General features: G+C 39.6%; 1 protein-coding gene across 7 annotated transcripts in view; it reads left to right on the top strand.

Annotated features, from left to right (window-relative positions):
- asic1b (acid-sensing (proton-gated) ion channel 1b) overlaps positions 1-16,468 on the top strand; it is a 157,757-nt gene that overhangs the window by 117,489 nt on the left and 23,800 nt on the right. For 2 of the 7 annotated variants that reach the window (XM_035520620.2, XM_081705573.1), the window contains exon 1: positions 13,631-14,419. The exons of the other annotated variants lie outside the window; for them this stretch is intronic. In XM_035520620.2, coding sequence (XP_035376513.1) covers positions 13,811-14,419 — 609 coding nt within the window. In that variant the 5' untranslated portion in view covers positions 13,631-13,810. Of the gene's footprint in view, positions 1-13,630; positions 14,420-16,468 lie in introns of those variants that run through there. 7 annotated transcript variants of the gene reach the window in all.

Genomic DNA, 16,468 nt, shown 5'->3' with positions numbered 1-16,468 from the left:
GCCACTGAGCTGCTGTTGGCTGGCAAGACAGTGCTGCTGTTTCTGGCAGCTACTGCTGCAGTGCTGTTTTCAGTGGCAGCTGTTCCCTGCTGTAGTGCTTTCAGTGGCAGTTGGCTCTGTAGTGTTGCTTTTCCTCACTCCTAACTGAAATCACATTCCTACATTCAGTTTCTGGGATGGTTAGTAACCTACAATGGAGAATATTCTGACTGCAGCTCAAGAACTGAATTCTAGTGTTTTCGAACCCTCCTCGTAGCCTACTTTCATTGGATGTGCTCCTCTTGGATACGTGATGGCAATAATTGCTGGTATGTCATTTTTCCTGGGTTGTTCAGCATCAATGTATCACAGGCGGTACTGATGAACTTTTTCAAGGTCCCATAAACTGACCGGGGCTATAAGCATTGACTGGCAGGAGACAGCATTGGATTTTCTTTGTCATAATTTAGACCATAGTTGGACAAACATGAGTACTAATTATCTAAAAGCAGCAGCAAGATTTGTTCTATTTCTTCCTTGAGCACTTTGTATCGCATATAAAATGCCTCAGGAAATTTGTGACATAGATCTCTTTCATCCACCAACAATGATTTGCTGCCTCATTGCTTCCTGGTGGTCCATCATTAAGGATGTGATTACAGAAATTCAAAGTAAGGCGGAACTGTGATTCTTGTAGCTGAGACTCCTTCAATGGCTAACAGCCAATGCTCCTTTCCCTGCAGATGTGAGAGAGCTGACACGTTGGCCACCGAGTCACATTCCCAGCCCTGCAGTCACATTCCCAGTCCTGCAGTCACATTCTCAGCCCAGCAGTTACATTCTCAGTCCTGCAGTCATATTCCCAACCCTGCAGTCACATTCCCAGTCCTGCAGTCACATTAACAGCCTTCTGGTCACATTTCCAGTCCTGTGGCCACCTTCTCAGTCACATGGTCATATTCCCATGCCTATAGTCACATTCCCGGTCCTGTGGTCACCTTCCCAGACCTATAGTCACATTACCAGTCCTGTGGTCACATTCCCAGTCCTGTGATCTCCTTCCCAGTCATGTGATCTCCTTCCCAGTCATGTGGGCAGTATTCATGCCTAGGTCACTTTCCACACCTTCCCAGGTTTCAGCATTTCTCTCCAAACCACCTCTTCCAGGTTTTTCCAAAAAGCTCCCACATTTTGCTTTTTAAAATTTTGGCACGTGGGAGCTCTGGGAAACCTGTGAGCCACTCAAAAGATGCTCTTCATCAGATCACATCTCTGCCAGCCAGTAAACAAGTCACTAAGCAAGTTTGTTTTTCTGGCAAATGCCTGTCCTATATTTGGAAGCTGCTCTTCCAAAATGTGTGGAAGGATTTTTTTGTCCATAGCCTTTGCTGTTGGTAGCGCTGACTGTCCTAAAGCTCATTTCCACTGAACTTCCTGCTGTTGTTAGCTCCCAGGTCCTTTACTATACTTCATATTGCCTTACTGAGGCAGTTCCATTTGCCTCACTGCCTGAGCATAATATCCAAAGGGCTCTTCCTCTTTCCATATTGCATTTGTAATTAAGCATAACTTACAAATTTGGCAAAAGTACCCCTAATGTAATAACATGCCTCATGGTGACACCTTGCTAATATAAGTCTAGAAACAACCCAGGGTTTCAATTATCCACAGACTAAATATATTTTTTCAAAAACAACATCATTTGGTGGTGTTTAAAAAGTTTTAATTGAATAAACAAAGAGAGCCTTCTTTTTTAGAAGATTAGATTGGAAAAAAAACCTAAAAGTGTGTTTACTTCATTGTTTTGTATCCTTGACTTTGATAGATAGAATGACTCAGATAAAAGGGCATGCATTTTATTATTTTAATGTAAAAGGTTTATGTCAGTACCTTCTAAAGGTTTAGATATTTTGTAAAGTGACAACTTGTCTGTCTCCTATATTTAAAACAGCATAATTGATCTGTGTGTGTGAGAGAGAGAGCAAGAGGGAGAGAGACAATCATCTGTCTAAACATTTTTTCAAGCAATCTATGTTATCCTTGAATGACCTTAAACTTAATATCGTCCCATTTCATAAATGTTATTTAGAAGACTTACCCATCACCCTTCACCCTTGTATCTTTCCTCTTATAACAGGAGCATAATTTATACCTCTTAGATGGAATATATTATCCCTTGAGAGAGTCCAGTTGGTTGTACTTATTGAGCTGTTAGCATGAATAATGTCAGCAACGCTTTTAATCCCTTAACATCAATGTGAGTCAGGCAACTGGTCATATAATACACACATACACACACACATGCACATGCATGCTGGTCCCTGTATCCCTGGGGCTGCAAACAGATATAGGTCTGCCTCATTAACCCTGACTGTCTGACAGCTTCCTGGCATGAGCAAGACAGCTGCTTTCCCCCTCTGTTATCCATCTTCCCCCTGCTCCTCTTCTTCACCAACCGTTTACAGAAAACTCATACAAACTCATACAGTAAACAATGGCAAGACTGGCGTAATAACCCACTAGAGAATGAGTGTGAACATCGACAATTACACAAAGAGCAGAGAGAGAGAGATGGAGGGAGAGAAGGCTTGTTTTGTAAATATGGAGCACAATGTCCTGGCCTAAGAAGGGTAGACAGTCAAAGTTTGGAAGTAGAAGTAGAAAATCAGATTTACGACATTAGTGATGCTCCATTTTCAACATCTCAGAACAAGTCAAGGGTATACATTTTTCTGTAACCTTTCTTTTGAAGTGCCAGGACTCAACTCAGTGTGACGAAATTCCCAGATTCATTTGGAGAAGGAGGGAAGCAGTAGAAAGTAAACTAAACAAATTAATAATATGATGTTCAGTACTATTACCACACAGTGATTTGCAGCATTACCTTCTGAAACCAGTGTGAGAATGTTTCTTCTTCACACTACTAGCCACTGACAGAGCAAAAATACTGTGTTTTGATACTTAGTTCATCATGATCAGCTTTATCAGCTTGTTGAGGAAAGTCACAGGCCCTGAGATGAGTGTGAGTGGACAGCAATTTGACATCCCCTAGTGTTCCCTATATACCTTATGCAAGCACCTACATGCACACACACACACACACACACACACACACACACACACACACACACACACACACATATGCATTCACACCCATGCATGCACGCACAAACATGCGTGCACGCATACATATGGACCCACAGACTTGTCCATAATTGGTCAGCATGCTAAACAATTTTGAAAATCCCATTTGTTTAAACAATTATTTTTATAGTTTTTATAATTTCAGCTCATTAAAAATGATCTAAGAATTTACTCTTTTTTCCCATCCTGGGAGACTTAGGGTAATTACTGAATTAGCTCACAATCAGCCACCATCCGCTACTGCTAGTAACTTCAAAGCCAGGCGAGACTGAATGTGCAGAATAAAGTCCCTTTATCATGTTAATGCCATAAAGCAAGTTACGTCGATCACATCATCGTTCATTATGTTCAAAGAATAACTCCCAAAGTGCAGTATCTTTCTGCAAAGGGTGTATATTTTGTCTCTTCTACTATGTTTTCTTTTCTCAAAATAATATTTTTACACAATCTGTTTTTGTGCAGACAAAATGCATATTTACAAATGGTAATACAATGTCACCAGCTTTGAGAACATTGTAGTGGGGAGCAGGAGTTCAAACTCATCCGGTCTTTCTCAAGGACCACTTCAAACTGAACAGAGAGCTGACATAGAGACAAGGAAGGGCCACCACACTGGAAACTGTTGATAGGTCTGTTCTTTCGAAGCAACTCAAATGCATTCTAATTTAAATGTACAATGGAAACTGGATAGGAATGAGTTAAAAATTAAGTGAAAGCGCTGACAGCTACTTCATGCGAAGCTGAGTAATTTACACCAGCAGGATATCTATTTGGATAATTTGACTGACAGGCTCTTCTAAACTTAACTCCTCCTGAACTGTGTTTGAAAGGAACACTTCAGTCAAAGGTGCTAAACAGTGTAGAGTTGTAGAGGATACTGGTTAGTGAGATAAGTTGTGCCAACTAACTAGATATTGGCAATGAGCATTTTTGAGAAATTGGCATTAACTATATACTATACTAGTATATACATATACTATGAACATAGTATTAAATTATGTGACTTTTAAATACCATCTCCGCAAGACTGATATTATGTACACTCAAAGAAGTTTAGCTTTGGACAGAGTGGTCTGTAGTGAACTTGAATCCAATTACACCAAAATGAGTCACAAATTACTGTTAGCTTTCTACTGAACAACTTGCACATACAAACAGCAAGAAAATTTGCCATTTTCCCTTGGGTTGAACTATATTAGCATTAGATGTGAAGTGTGCATCTTTGTGAAACAGCTTATCAAGACAAAAAGGGTGAACTGCAATTCATGTGACTTCTCAGGAGAGCAGCACCTGATAGCATTCACTTGAAACTTGCAACCACTGTGAGCAGGCATATGGCACCTGGGGGCAGGGGTTTGATGGCACCATTTTTTTTAATGGCATAAGTGGAAATGGCAACCTTTTCTTTGCTTGACCTGTATCAGAAAATGTCCATTTGGAGCCCTTGAGATTCCGGTAAGGAAATATAGGGAAAGAACAGCAAGAAGGAATATGCAAGAGAGAGTTGGGAACCGCACATGAAGGTTTGGTGCAAAGAGATTTTGACTGCTATCACAGAGGCAGTTACATGGGCAAATTCAAAGATACACACACACACACACACACACACAAAAACACATTTATGTGAACACACCTGAACTCAAATCCCCATATGCACAGGCAGTCTGATTTGTAACACATGCCCAAATACGCGCTCTTATTCAGTCAGCAGAGGTGTAGTATTTACACTGAATCATTTAAACACTGACAGAAGATGGGAAGTCCTGTCTTTGATGTGCCCCAGGGCAGGAGTGGGGCGGCCAGAAATGTTCAGTAGCAGTCTGTCTGCAAAGCATCATCCAAGCCGTCTGTTCTCAGCCCGAACACTTGCTGCCCCAGCTGTCTAAAATTGTATCACGTTGGACAAATTACTTACGCCTGCCTCGGTGTCCACCACCCATTGCCCATTTAATTTTTCCTCTCTCTTTCTCTCTCTCACTCTCTCTCGATCTCTCGCGCTGCCTGCCTCTCATGCTGTCGTTCTGTTTCGCCCCTTCGGCCCAGACGGCTCACTCGCTCCCCACTTTGTCTCATTAGTATCCTGTCTCCCTCATTCCCTCACTCCCTCGCTCTCGCACTACCTTGCTCCCTTGCCCCCCCCTCCTCCTTCCCTGACCTTCCCTCTCTAGCTCAACCCTTCATCCGGCCCTCATTTACGACAGTCACAGCCCTGGCTTCCTGCTCTCTACCAGATCTCACCTATGCTCTATACACCCCATACACCCTCTGCTCCACCTGCTCTACCCTGCTCCATTTCCTTCGCAGAGCATTTGACACTATGCAGGCCATCCGGACACTGGCTGTCTCCTCCTTTGTCTCTGTTGGAATTTTGGTGGAGGGTAAGAAACTGTCTGCTCCGATTAGCTTTTAATTAGCCTGCAATTAATAATGTACATCACTGTTGCACTTCAGTTTCTGCTCATGTATTTTATCCTTTATATTGTAGTTTTTGTTTTTATCTGTGACGGACGAGGGTTAAGCAGGATGCGGGGACGAGGCACTTCGAACACAAACATACATTTTTATTTCACACAGGAATCAGACGTCTTAACACAGACTACTTAGATCAAACACCGACAACTTTGAGGATGCGAAATGAGACTTATATACACTCATGACAATTACACACAACAAGGATCACAACACAAGAAGGTGTGGCAATACGAACACACACAGACACGCACACGCACACAGAATTGAGGGGGGAGGCGCCGTACCATGACATTATCTTATTTTATTCTGTTTCAATATTATATTTCTGTAAAATAATTTGTAAATATTGTTGTAAAAATAATAATTTTATAATTTTTGGTTTTATTGCTTAGCACATGGTGAGCGATGGGGGAAGAATTCCTCATTATAACATAGATCACATCATATATACAGGATGACAAGCAGCAACACTATATAGTATGTTAGGTCTGCATAAATTTCCTTTTTCTTTACATTCCTATTTATTAGGAAGATACACAAATTTCCCTAAAAGAAAACCTTAAGAGGGCTCAGAGGAGGGGGTCTGCCACAGGAGAGCAGCAGAGAACCTGTAAAATTGGATTCAACACTAGATATACTCCAACACTCAACAGAGAATTGGAGATCTGAATAACTTTGAGACCATTATAACAACGCTAGGTTGTGAGTCACTGGAACAGCACAGTGTGTGCACTTGTTGATCCCTTTTCTAAACAGAAATGCTCCCTATATGTGCCTCCCCATCCCACGCAACTCTTCCTTTTCCCGAATGTGAACAGTCTCTATCTCACCAATACAGTTCAGTGTTGATTACTGCTGCTGTGAACTGTAAGAGTGAGATTATTACTCACATGTCCAGCTCTGACATTACATTTGTTGACACATACAGTAGCAGTCAAAAGTTGACTGAATGCATGTTTTTAATGGTAAGAAAGGCATCTACTGGATTATGTATACATTTATTTCTAAGACAAATATAATTTGGGAAAGGTGTTCCTATATTAGCCTATATATGAATTTATTTTCAAAACACACACAATTTTAGATGCACCGTCAGTTTTCTTTCAGAACAGTTTTCTTTCCACACCCTACAAGTGCTCTGCATATATGAGAAGATCTTCAAGACTAATGAAACGGTATCATAGGTGACTGCCTCATGAAGCTGGTTAAGGTAAGAAGAATATGCAAAACTCTCATCATAGTATAGGACAGTTACTTTAAAGAATCTCAAATCCACTCACGAATGGTCAACCTCCTGGCGTCCCTGTTGTCATGGTTTCCCTGTCTTCTGTTTTTCTGCACTCCCTGGTTCCATGCCTTAGTTTCGTTTTCTCCGCCCCACGTTTGATTTTCCACACCTGTCCCTTGTTAAGTTTGTGTATTTAAACCATGTCTTGTCCCTTGTGTTTTTGCTGGTCTTTGAATAATTTGTGTATGTGTTTAGTTCATTGAATGTTTGCATGTTTATTCGTATGGTAGCTTTTGGTTTGTACTTTCCCTAGCCTAAGTATAGCCTGTTTTCCTATTTGCCTTCATGTGTTTTTTGTTGTTTACTCATGTATCCCCATGCTCTCTGTGTTGGCTCTTTGACCCTGAACTGCTCTAACGACACTGATTCTGGATTTGCCCCAATTAAATCTCGCTCCTTTCTGCACATGCTCATCGTTACACTAAGATAGTCAATATTTGTTTATCACAGCATAATCATGTGTTATTATACTTGTTTGTTACCGTACCTGTTTTTTAAAATGTAGAAAATAGTAAAAAAAAAAAAAAAAAAAACTGTAGGTGTGTCCATACCTTTGACTGGTACTGTATATATTACAATCTTACCAGATTTATCTTAAATGACTAGATTTTGGTTGTGAGAGACACATCTTGCATATTCATTAATAGATCAAGAGGAATTTTCTTCGATATGCCACACTGACGTTTTTCTTTTCAGTGAAGTATGAGGACCACAACTTCATAACTCAAAGAAAAACACAACCTATTACTCCATTCTGTTATTAGAAAAAGTCCTCTGTAGAATAAAAGGTTATGGTAGACCTTTCCACCAAAGTTATTTTGTATTCTACTTGCCTAAAACAGTATGTAGATCATGAAGAATTATTTTCCACAGAAAAATCCATAGCCCTTCTGCCAAAGCTTTTCATTGGCAGTTTAAATGAGAAAAACTGAACTTTGTGCACATGAATTGTGGACTGACTCATTTCTGAAAGCTTATCTTTTTCTAACTTGCCTGTTTTACATTTTTAGATAATTATCAAAGTGAATTCAGTGTTTACCCATCTACTGTGGTAGTCATAGCCTCACAGCCAAATGCAGGAATGGAGAACACTTGCAAACACTTTCTTCATTGAATCCTGTTTTGAACATTAGAGTACCTCTTATCAAAAGCATTTCTCAATGCATTGTCATTGAATATTTTGGGTTTTGTCACTTAAGCATCCTTGAGCCTTAATTCCTGTCACATTCCTCGCCTGTTACTGGTATAGGTTGTTAGTTGTCTACATGTTTGACTCAATACTAAGTTTATACACGAGATAATAGATTCATTAATAACATTAATAATTTCCAATAACTCAACAAATAGTTATACAGTGTTTCAGACAATATTTCAAAAAGGAAGGAATAAATTCTTCTAAATGGCTTCTTTACTGCAGACAGTAGCTCCCATACACTGTTGTGCTTCCCCCACTCTGATGAGTAGACCCCAGACTAAGGAGCAGACACGTCATATCCAGCTCCCTGTGCTGAAGGTTGCAGGACATATAAACAAGAGACAGCTGCAGATAGAAAGGCAAAGTACAAATGACGGCCACGGCTGAAATGAAGCCTTGGAGTCAGACTCATAAAAGAGGTCCCCAGTGTCCTCCATTACTCCCAGAAAAGACAAAAGAACCAAAACCAAAAGCAATACACAAACCACACAGACAAGACTGAATAAAAGCCACAAACAGAAGCTGGGCACATTGCAAGGGTATCCTGCCGCAGGTACATTCCAACAGACACAAAGCTATGCCAATAGATTAGAAAACATTGAGATTTAAACTCATAGGGTGATTGGTACATAATAAGGAACAGCTGAGAGGGATGAAGTGTGACAGTGTGTGGTGTGGAACCAATAACTGTGAGCATGGTAACCTGGGTGGAGACACATGCATGGGGCAGACTGGGTAGGATGGGTGGGGTCAGGATCAACAGGAGAGCACACAAAAGGCATAACCTGAACAACGGCCAGCTATAAAGGTAACTGAAAGCAAAGGACAAGATAGAGTCCTTATTCACTCCTCAACGGCGTGGCGATACGACAGGAAAGAATCACCATATAATGGATGTCCAAAGAATGCAACTCCATTTATAGGGTTTGGGTGTCAGATCCACAATTATAATTTTCTTCACCATAAAATTACCCACAAGTAGAGGATGCTTCCCTTATTTCGTCAAAGTAGGTTATGCACCAGGTTTTAAAGAGCAGATACCAAGTGGGTGTAATAAGAATAACCACCAGCATGGTTCAGTTCTTTCTTTGGACTGCTGAGAATGGAATACCAGAAAGTGCTATTGAAAAGAGCCAAGTGAAGCATGATTTCTGCCATTACATTGTTGCTGTCTAGGAGATGCTATCCAAGCATTATGAGCATCTGTGATGTTGGGAGGGCTGACGATGCGGTACAGATCCCTTTGTCAAGTCCCCTATTAGCTGTGCAATAAGAGCATTGTGCATGTCATTACAATGTGGGCATTTTTCTCTCTTGGCAGTTTCATTTCTGTGTTATGAGTCTTCTGTATCTTGATCAGCAACAGCTTTAATATGTCTGGGGAGAGAAATACTGTTTGTTTTCTTGTACTGTCTGTGCCAAAGTGCCGTTTTCTTTTTGGTGATTTGAGTAAAATTTTTTTCAGGTAGAGCTGCATATGGAAACAATTTAGTTAATGGTATTCCGCGTCTGAGCCATTAAGCAGAATTTTGTCATTAAGCTACATATTATACATTAAAGCTAATCAGTGCAAGTGAAGGGCTTTCATTTTAGTTTTCTTGAGAGACAAAATGGTACAAAATGCCTTTTTAAAGGAACATGATAGAATACTACACTACTGTTGCTGTATATAGAATAACAAGAAGATATTTTATCGAGTATCTTAAGGCCTCTTAAAATGAAAATGTCTGATCTTCTGTTGTGAGTCTTGTGCCACTATAGACTAGTGTTTGCAGTTCATACATTGTATCCCAGTCCTGTGATGGTCAGACATTTAGACAGGACTCTGCTTGAAGCTGCTCCATACCTGGCCTACATAAGTTAAGGCTGTATTGTGTGAGAGTGTATATTGTGTGTTGACGGGGGGGCGGGGGTGAAGGTTTGATAATCAAGATAACAGGTGTGAGTGGCAGTGAGATGTGACATGATGGCACAAGCCTATTTGTTCCTGCCTCCACTCCAATTCAGTTTCAGGACCCAGCTGACAGAATCAACTGACCATGAAAAAGATAGACAGTAACAAAGTACCAGGCAGAGTGTCAGAGCCAGAGACAGAAGGAGAGAGAATCAGGGATGGGGGAATTCCTGCAGTGCTTCACAGTGTAAAATATGTACTTTTTCAAAAGACCTATCCATAAAACTTTGACATTGCTTGACTACTATCAGGATATTTTTACCGTGTTTAGACGCTACTTTTGGTACACTTTGCTTGGGCACAATTGCAAAAAATGACTGTCACACTTTATATAAATTATGAGAAAGAAACATTTTGCATCGTTTCATTGTTCATGAAACAGCTTTTTGAAAAGTAGCATTTCCGCATATGTTCTCAAGGATTCTAACAGTTATGTCAACGATTAATTTCTAGTATGCTGTTTATACTTGTTCCTCCTTCAGGTGTTCAACACCGTAGGGGTTCTCAGTTGAATCTCTGGAAAACTCCAAGGCCACAATTTACTTCTGAACCAGTTTAGTACATTTGCATTTCTGCAATTTCACAGCTTCTGATTACCTGGCTTGGTTGTCCTTGGAGACAGAAGTTGACAAACGAAGCCCGACTTGTGTCCCCTGGGTCCAGGTTGAGAAGGAACAGACATAATTCCCCATAGAAGGAACAGACCTGAACATGAATTATTCACTTGTGCACTCTGAATTCCCTTTGTGCCTCTGAAGATTTCCCATTCTTTGCTTCCAGTAAACTGGAAAAATAATTTTTCCTCATTCTTTATACATTTAATAAACATGATATGCCTATTATGTTCCACGTTGATTAGGAAGGCTTGATTATAACTCATCCATTACATTGCCCATCTGAAGCAGATCCACTGTTAATACATATAGATAGTTTGAAACTTGGTTGAAGTTGCTTCAACTTTAGAATACTCTTCCACAGATTTTTAGTAGCGCAGGCTATTAAGATGTTTCTTAATCCAAATAAATATTGGGATTGAAATTAATTATTACTATTACATTACTATAGTTTATTTTATTTTGTATTAATGTTATTTCGTTAATGTACATAATCATGTAAACTTGGTTTATTATTTCCTGTGAAAAGCACTTTTTAAAAATTACTTTAAGATTACTTTTAGATGAAAATGCTATATAGAGACGTTTATAATAATAACAACAGTATTATTATTATTGCTGTTGGTCCTGCATGCAGTCATAACATTCAGTTCCATTAAAACTAGATTCAGTAGTTACTTTATTTCCTATAAGGATCTTGAGGCATTACAAGTGCCACGGCATTCTGAATGATGCTCAGAGGCACAATAAACTACTTCCTAGTACAGGAACTACATATCCTCCCCCCCCCCACCCCTCTCTCTCTCTTTCTCTCTCTCTCTCTCTAACACACACACACAGACAAACAAACACACCATGTACATGTGTAATTTCTAGAAAGTTCTAGAGGGGGAGGATGATGCAAGATTAGCCCTTCACATTAAAGGTGCTGTAACGGACTGTTAATTCTTGCTGCTGTCAGATTTAGCCACTAAAAACCCTCTAAATCCCAATCCCTCAATCCCTTGCCCACCTTTCAAACCTCTCTCCAAAGCCCCCCTTCTGCCATAGCCTTCCATGTGTGGCCTGTGCATGCACAAAAACAAGTCACAGGCAGGGTTTCACAGGAGTGCCTCCTCCTTGTAGGGACGTTTCCAGATTGGTTAATACAACCAGACTGTTCTAATTTTTAGCTGTTGATTACAAATTCCAAGACTTACATTACTTATATTATATTACTTATATTAGCTTTAATTCCCAAAAGACATTTGCTCAGAAAACATGATAGCAGCTGCCAATCATCTTGGCAGGATTTGGCTGAACATATGGTAGTTCTTAAACATTGACACTGTATCATCTTAGAAGGAAGGAGAGGATAAAAGGAGAGGAAATAAATGTCCTCTCTCCCATCCAGAGACCAGGGCACTTATGCTCTACTGGACTGCCAGCCATGGATGCCACAGATGGCTGAGGATCCCTTGGGGTTTGAACCAGGGATCTCCTGACAATCCATAAAAACATAATGTAAATGCATGAAAAATACAAATTAAACCTTCTTGGCTGGATCTAACAATAACTTATTCAAAGATGAAATACCATCTGTCTTAAACTGTGTCTAGTTGCTTTAATGTAGCTGTTAGCTATCTAATAATTTGTTTTGTTATTAATAAACAATACTACCTTAATAATCTTTGGTTACCTAAACTTAAAGCTGCAGTAATTGAACTGTAATGAATTAATTGTCATTTTTGCTAATTAATTCAGTCCACTGCCACGCTTCAATCACTCCTCCATCACACACCTGTGGCTAAAGCCACTCCCACCAAACACATACACTCTTAGTGCTGCTTCTGCATGCACTGTCTGTGCAGGCAAATATTTGACAGGTAGGCTGGCTCTTTCAGATATGGATCCTGATTGGCCTGATTGATTAATATAGCCAGCCCATAATGAGATTTTTAGTTGTTGATCTCAATTGATTTTTTCAGAGCATCTTTTTAGTGATAAATATTGGGAGGTAAAGACAGATTAGCCCAAATATTCCAGAAAGAAAACCTCTTACAGCAACTTTAAGGAGAAGCAGCCAAACCTTTGGGTTACTGTTGTTTGAACATGGTGAGTGTGATACTTATCACAGAAAAGGGCAAAGAGAAATAAATCTTAAACTCATAGCAAATGTACAAATGTACTTTGACAAATCCACACATAATTGTTAACTATGTAGCATATTAGTAATTGTAGTCTATGACTGACTACAGCAGACATATTAGTAGACTAAAGTTAAGTAAATAATGTATGTCAAATCAAGTCAAATCCAGTTTTATTTGTTACATACATATTTATACATGGTACAACTAGCAATGAAATGCTTTGGCAACTGCCCGCTCACATTAAACCCTAAGAGAATTTAAATATAGATAGATGGGTAGATGGATTTATGGATAGGTATGTTTTTGTAATAGCAAATGTTCTTAAGTAGGCTTTTATTTATGATATAACCCCTAAACTTAAAATAGGCCTAATCCTTGAACGGTTAATAATTGATCATTGCTTAACAATTGCAATTCGTTTTACTTAAGAAGGAATATAAATGGGAAATAAAGTTTATATTACTTAATTAGTCAAAACGGGGAGAATTTGTTTCATATCCTCATTACAGAGCATGAAATTGCACATCCACGAATGACTGATTCCGGAAAAATTACTTTTAGACGATTCGGATGTGAAAAAAATATTCCACGTCTTTTACAATAGTTAGGTTTGACTTTTGTATTTAATGTTTTACTCCGTGGTATTTGCGTCCGGAAACTGTTTACAAAACACGTGGGCTTGCGTTTCTTCCAAATAATTGATTGACCACATAGACTACTAAGTAGTAATGATTAGCATTTACATATGTTACGCCTGAGGGAGCTTACATCAAATGCACAACCACGCGGCTTTGCAGAGTCGACGTTAAATCATTATGAGGGTTTGTCTGTCGCTTGAAAACGGAGCGCTCGCTCCTCGTGTTGCCTGCAAAGCCAGCTGCCTCCGCTCGAAATGCACAGTGACAGAGCAACACGGTGTGCGATTAGACGGCCGGTTGCGATGCGCCTTCGCCGAGCTCCGCTAAAGTGATTCAGAGAGGCTTTGGATGTGACCCGACCATTCACCGTCGATGCGGTATTTACCCTCTGTTGAAAATGTGCTTGAATGAATCCGCACCGAAATCACGAAAAGGAGGCTCTCTGCACGAAGCTGGGAAGTTTTTTTTGAAACATACCACCTTTCACGGTTTGAGGCATATATTTCTCAGTGGCTCGTATCCGCGCAGAGTGGCTTGGCTGCTTGCTTTTTTAACGGCTTTGGCGCTTCTTTTTACTTGGTCGTCAAACAGGGTCCGATACTTATTGTCGTCACCCGTGTACACCAAGGCGCATATGGTGTACGCCAAGCGCTTGGTGTTCCCTGCGGTAACGATTTGTAATCAGAACCTTCTGCTGCCACGGCGAATGAAAAAGCCGGACATCTTCAGCGCGGGAAGATGGCTGGGGCTTTTGGGGAAAAACTGGCAGTTATCCGCTGGAGCTCGGGAAGCTCTTACTACGCAAGGCGATGGATCTAGCATCGGCAATGAGCCACCTTGGTCCCCGCTGTCCCGCGTACTGGACTTTAATCACTTTCTTCCCCCTCCACGCGAGTCGCAACCCTCGATGAGGAAGTTGCTGGACCGGCTTGGGCACCAGCTCGAGGAGATGTTGCTGTATTGTCGATTTCAAGGAGAGCTATGCGGGCCTCGCAACTTCAGCACCGTAAGTGTGTGAACTGGGTTCAGAAGACTCGCTATCTGTGTGGGTTGTGCTTTATCCATTGTGCTCGCGATGCAACAGGTTTTCACTTCAGGTATTGTTAGATATCAGCCTACGCTTGTGTTGGATGGATTCGTAATTCATTCATCTGTGTAACAGGATATAATGACATGCATTTATATAAATAACTACGGAAACATAATGTACGGACACAACGGAATAAGATTCGGTATCGAGATGTATACTTTTTTTCTTAAGAATATGACATGTATCGTATATATGAATAACGAGAAAGTTGTAAAATTGCTTATTTTCTATCCGACTAATTTTCAAATTACTAAAATAATTAGGCTATATGTTAAGTATTCTTGCAGGTTAGGGTTTTCAAATGCAATTTGAGTTACGTTTTGTTTTGTTTAAAGGTAAAGTATTAACGTTTAAACAAAAGTATTGTTACTCGTAAATATTTTTGTGCTTTTTCCTACCCCAAATCTCTTACACGCACACACGCGCGCTCAGCACCACCCCCGAATACACCCATTCCAGTGTCACAAATAAGCACGCTAGTATTTGTTATTGTAATTAGGAGATCACTTTTAAAAAGCGTTTGTTACTCTAAAAATAAGATAATGAGATAATTCTAAAGCAATATTCCAAGCTTCTAAAAATTAAGTATTTCATTTCATTTGCCTTTATCTTGTGTTATAAATGCTGCCACATCTAATATTTAGGTGCCAGGTAAATTCGAAGGGAACGTCATAATTACTAAGATTATGTATTGGTTCTTCAGTCAGATCATATGTATTTTCATAATTTTGTTTTTATCACCTTATTATCACTTAAAAACCATACAAATCTAACTAGACCTTCACCACATACATTACTTGTCCTTGAAGAGGATAGAGTATTGACATTAATGATTATATGGTGCAACTAGTTAGGGATCGTGTATACAGTTTGGTTAGCTATTGCACAGAATGGTGAGGTTAACTACCATGAGGCCTCACCATTTACATTATTGGCAACCCTGAGAATCTTATGCATTGGATGTTGTGTTGGAAATATTGCCAATGGATTCAGGGCATTAAGTGGAATTTGGCTGGTCCATTAACACTATGTGGAAGGGTTTTGTGTAATGGCTCTCAGTGGGGGGAGTTGCCTGTACATTAGGGGTTGATTCACTCCCAACCCATCTCCTAAACCTCGTAATTAATAGATCGGTTGAATGAGGTGTCTTTGGACAGGGAAATAGAATTTGGACAGGGAAGTAGATGAATACTGCTTGTATGAAAATAACCTAAAAAAGACCAAGATGTTTATGAACATTCTTGTTTTTTGTGTATTTATCTTCTGTCATTTGTTCTACTGGTTATATTATATTGTAAGTGACTGAGTTTAGGAAGGTGCAATATAAACACTTATTATTGTACTATACTTAATATTCTTATTATTATTGTTATTAGTAGTAGTAGTGGTAGTAGTAGTAGTAGTAGTAGTAGTAGTAGTAGTGGTGGTAGTAGTAGTAGTGGTGGTAGTAGTAGTAGTAGTAGTAGTAGTAGTGGTAGTAGTGGTAGTAGTAGTAGTAGTAGTAATAGTAGTAGTGGTAGTGGTAGTAGTAGTAATAGTAGTAGTAGTGGTAGTAGTAGTAGTAGTAGTAGTAGTGGTAGTAGTAGTAGTGGTAGTAGTAGTAGTAATAGTAGTAGTGGTAGTGGTAGTAGTAGTAGTAATAGTAGTAGTAGTGGTAGTAGTAGTAGTAGTAGTAGTAGTAGTAGTGGTAGTAGTAGTAGTAGTGGTAGTAGTGGTAGTAGTAGTAGTAGTAGTAATAGTAGTAGTGGTAGTGGTAGTAGTAGTAGTAATAGTAGTAGTAGTAGTAGTGGTAGTAGTAGTAGTAGTTTTAATACTGCTGATACTAATTAATATTACCTTTAAATTAGTAGTAGTAGGAATAATTGTAGTACTAGTAATAGCAGTAGTAGAAGGTGTCTGGGTAATCAAGACACTTATTAGGCACAGTTACCTAAAGTAACTGATTATTTGCAGTATGCACATTAT

Source organism: Electrophorus electricus, chromosome 22, assembly GCF_041902795.1.
Source record: "Electrophorus electricus isolate QZ-2024a chromosome 22, ASM4190279v1, whole genome shotgun sequence".
In the NCBI taxonomy this organism is placed as follows: domain Eukaryota; kingdom Metazoa; phylum Chordata; class Actinopteri; order Gymnotiformes; family Gymnotidae; genus Electrophorus; species Electrophorus electricus.
Note: the sequence above shows the minus strand (reverse complement) of the source record. Positions and strands in the feature narration are given on the sequence as shown.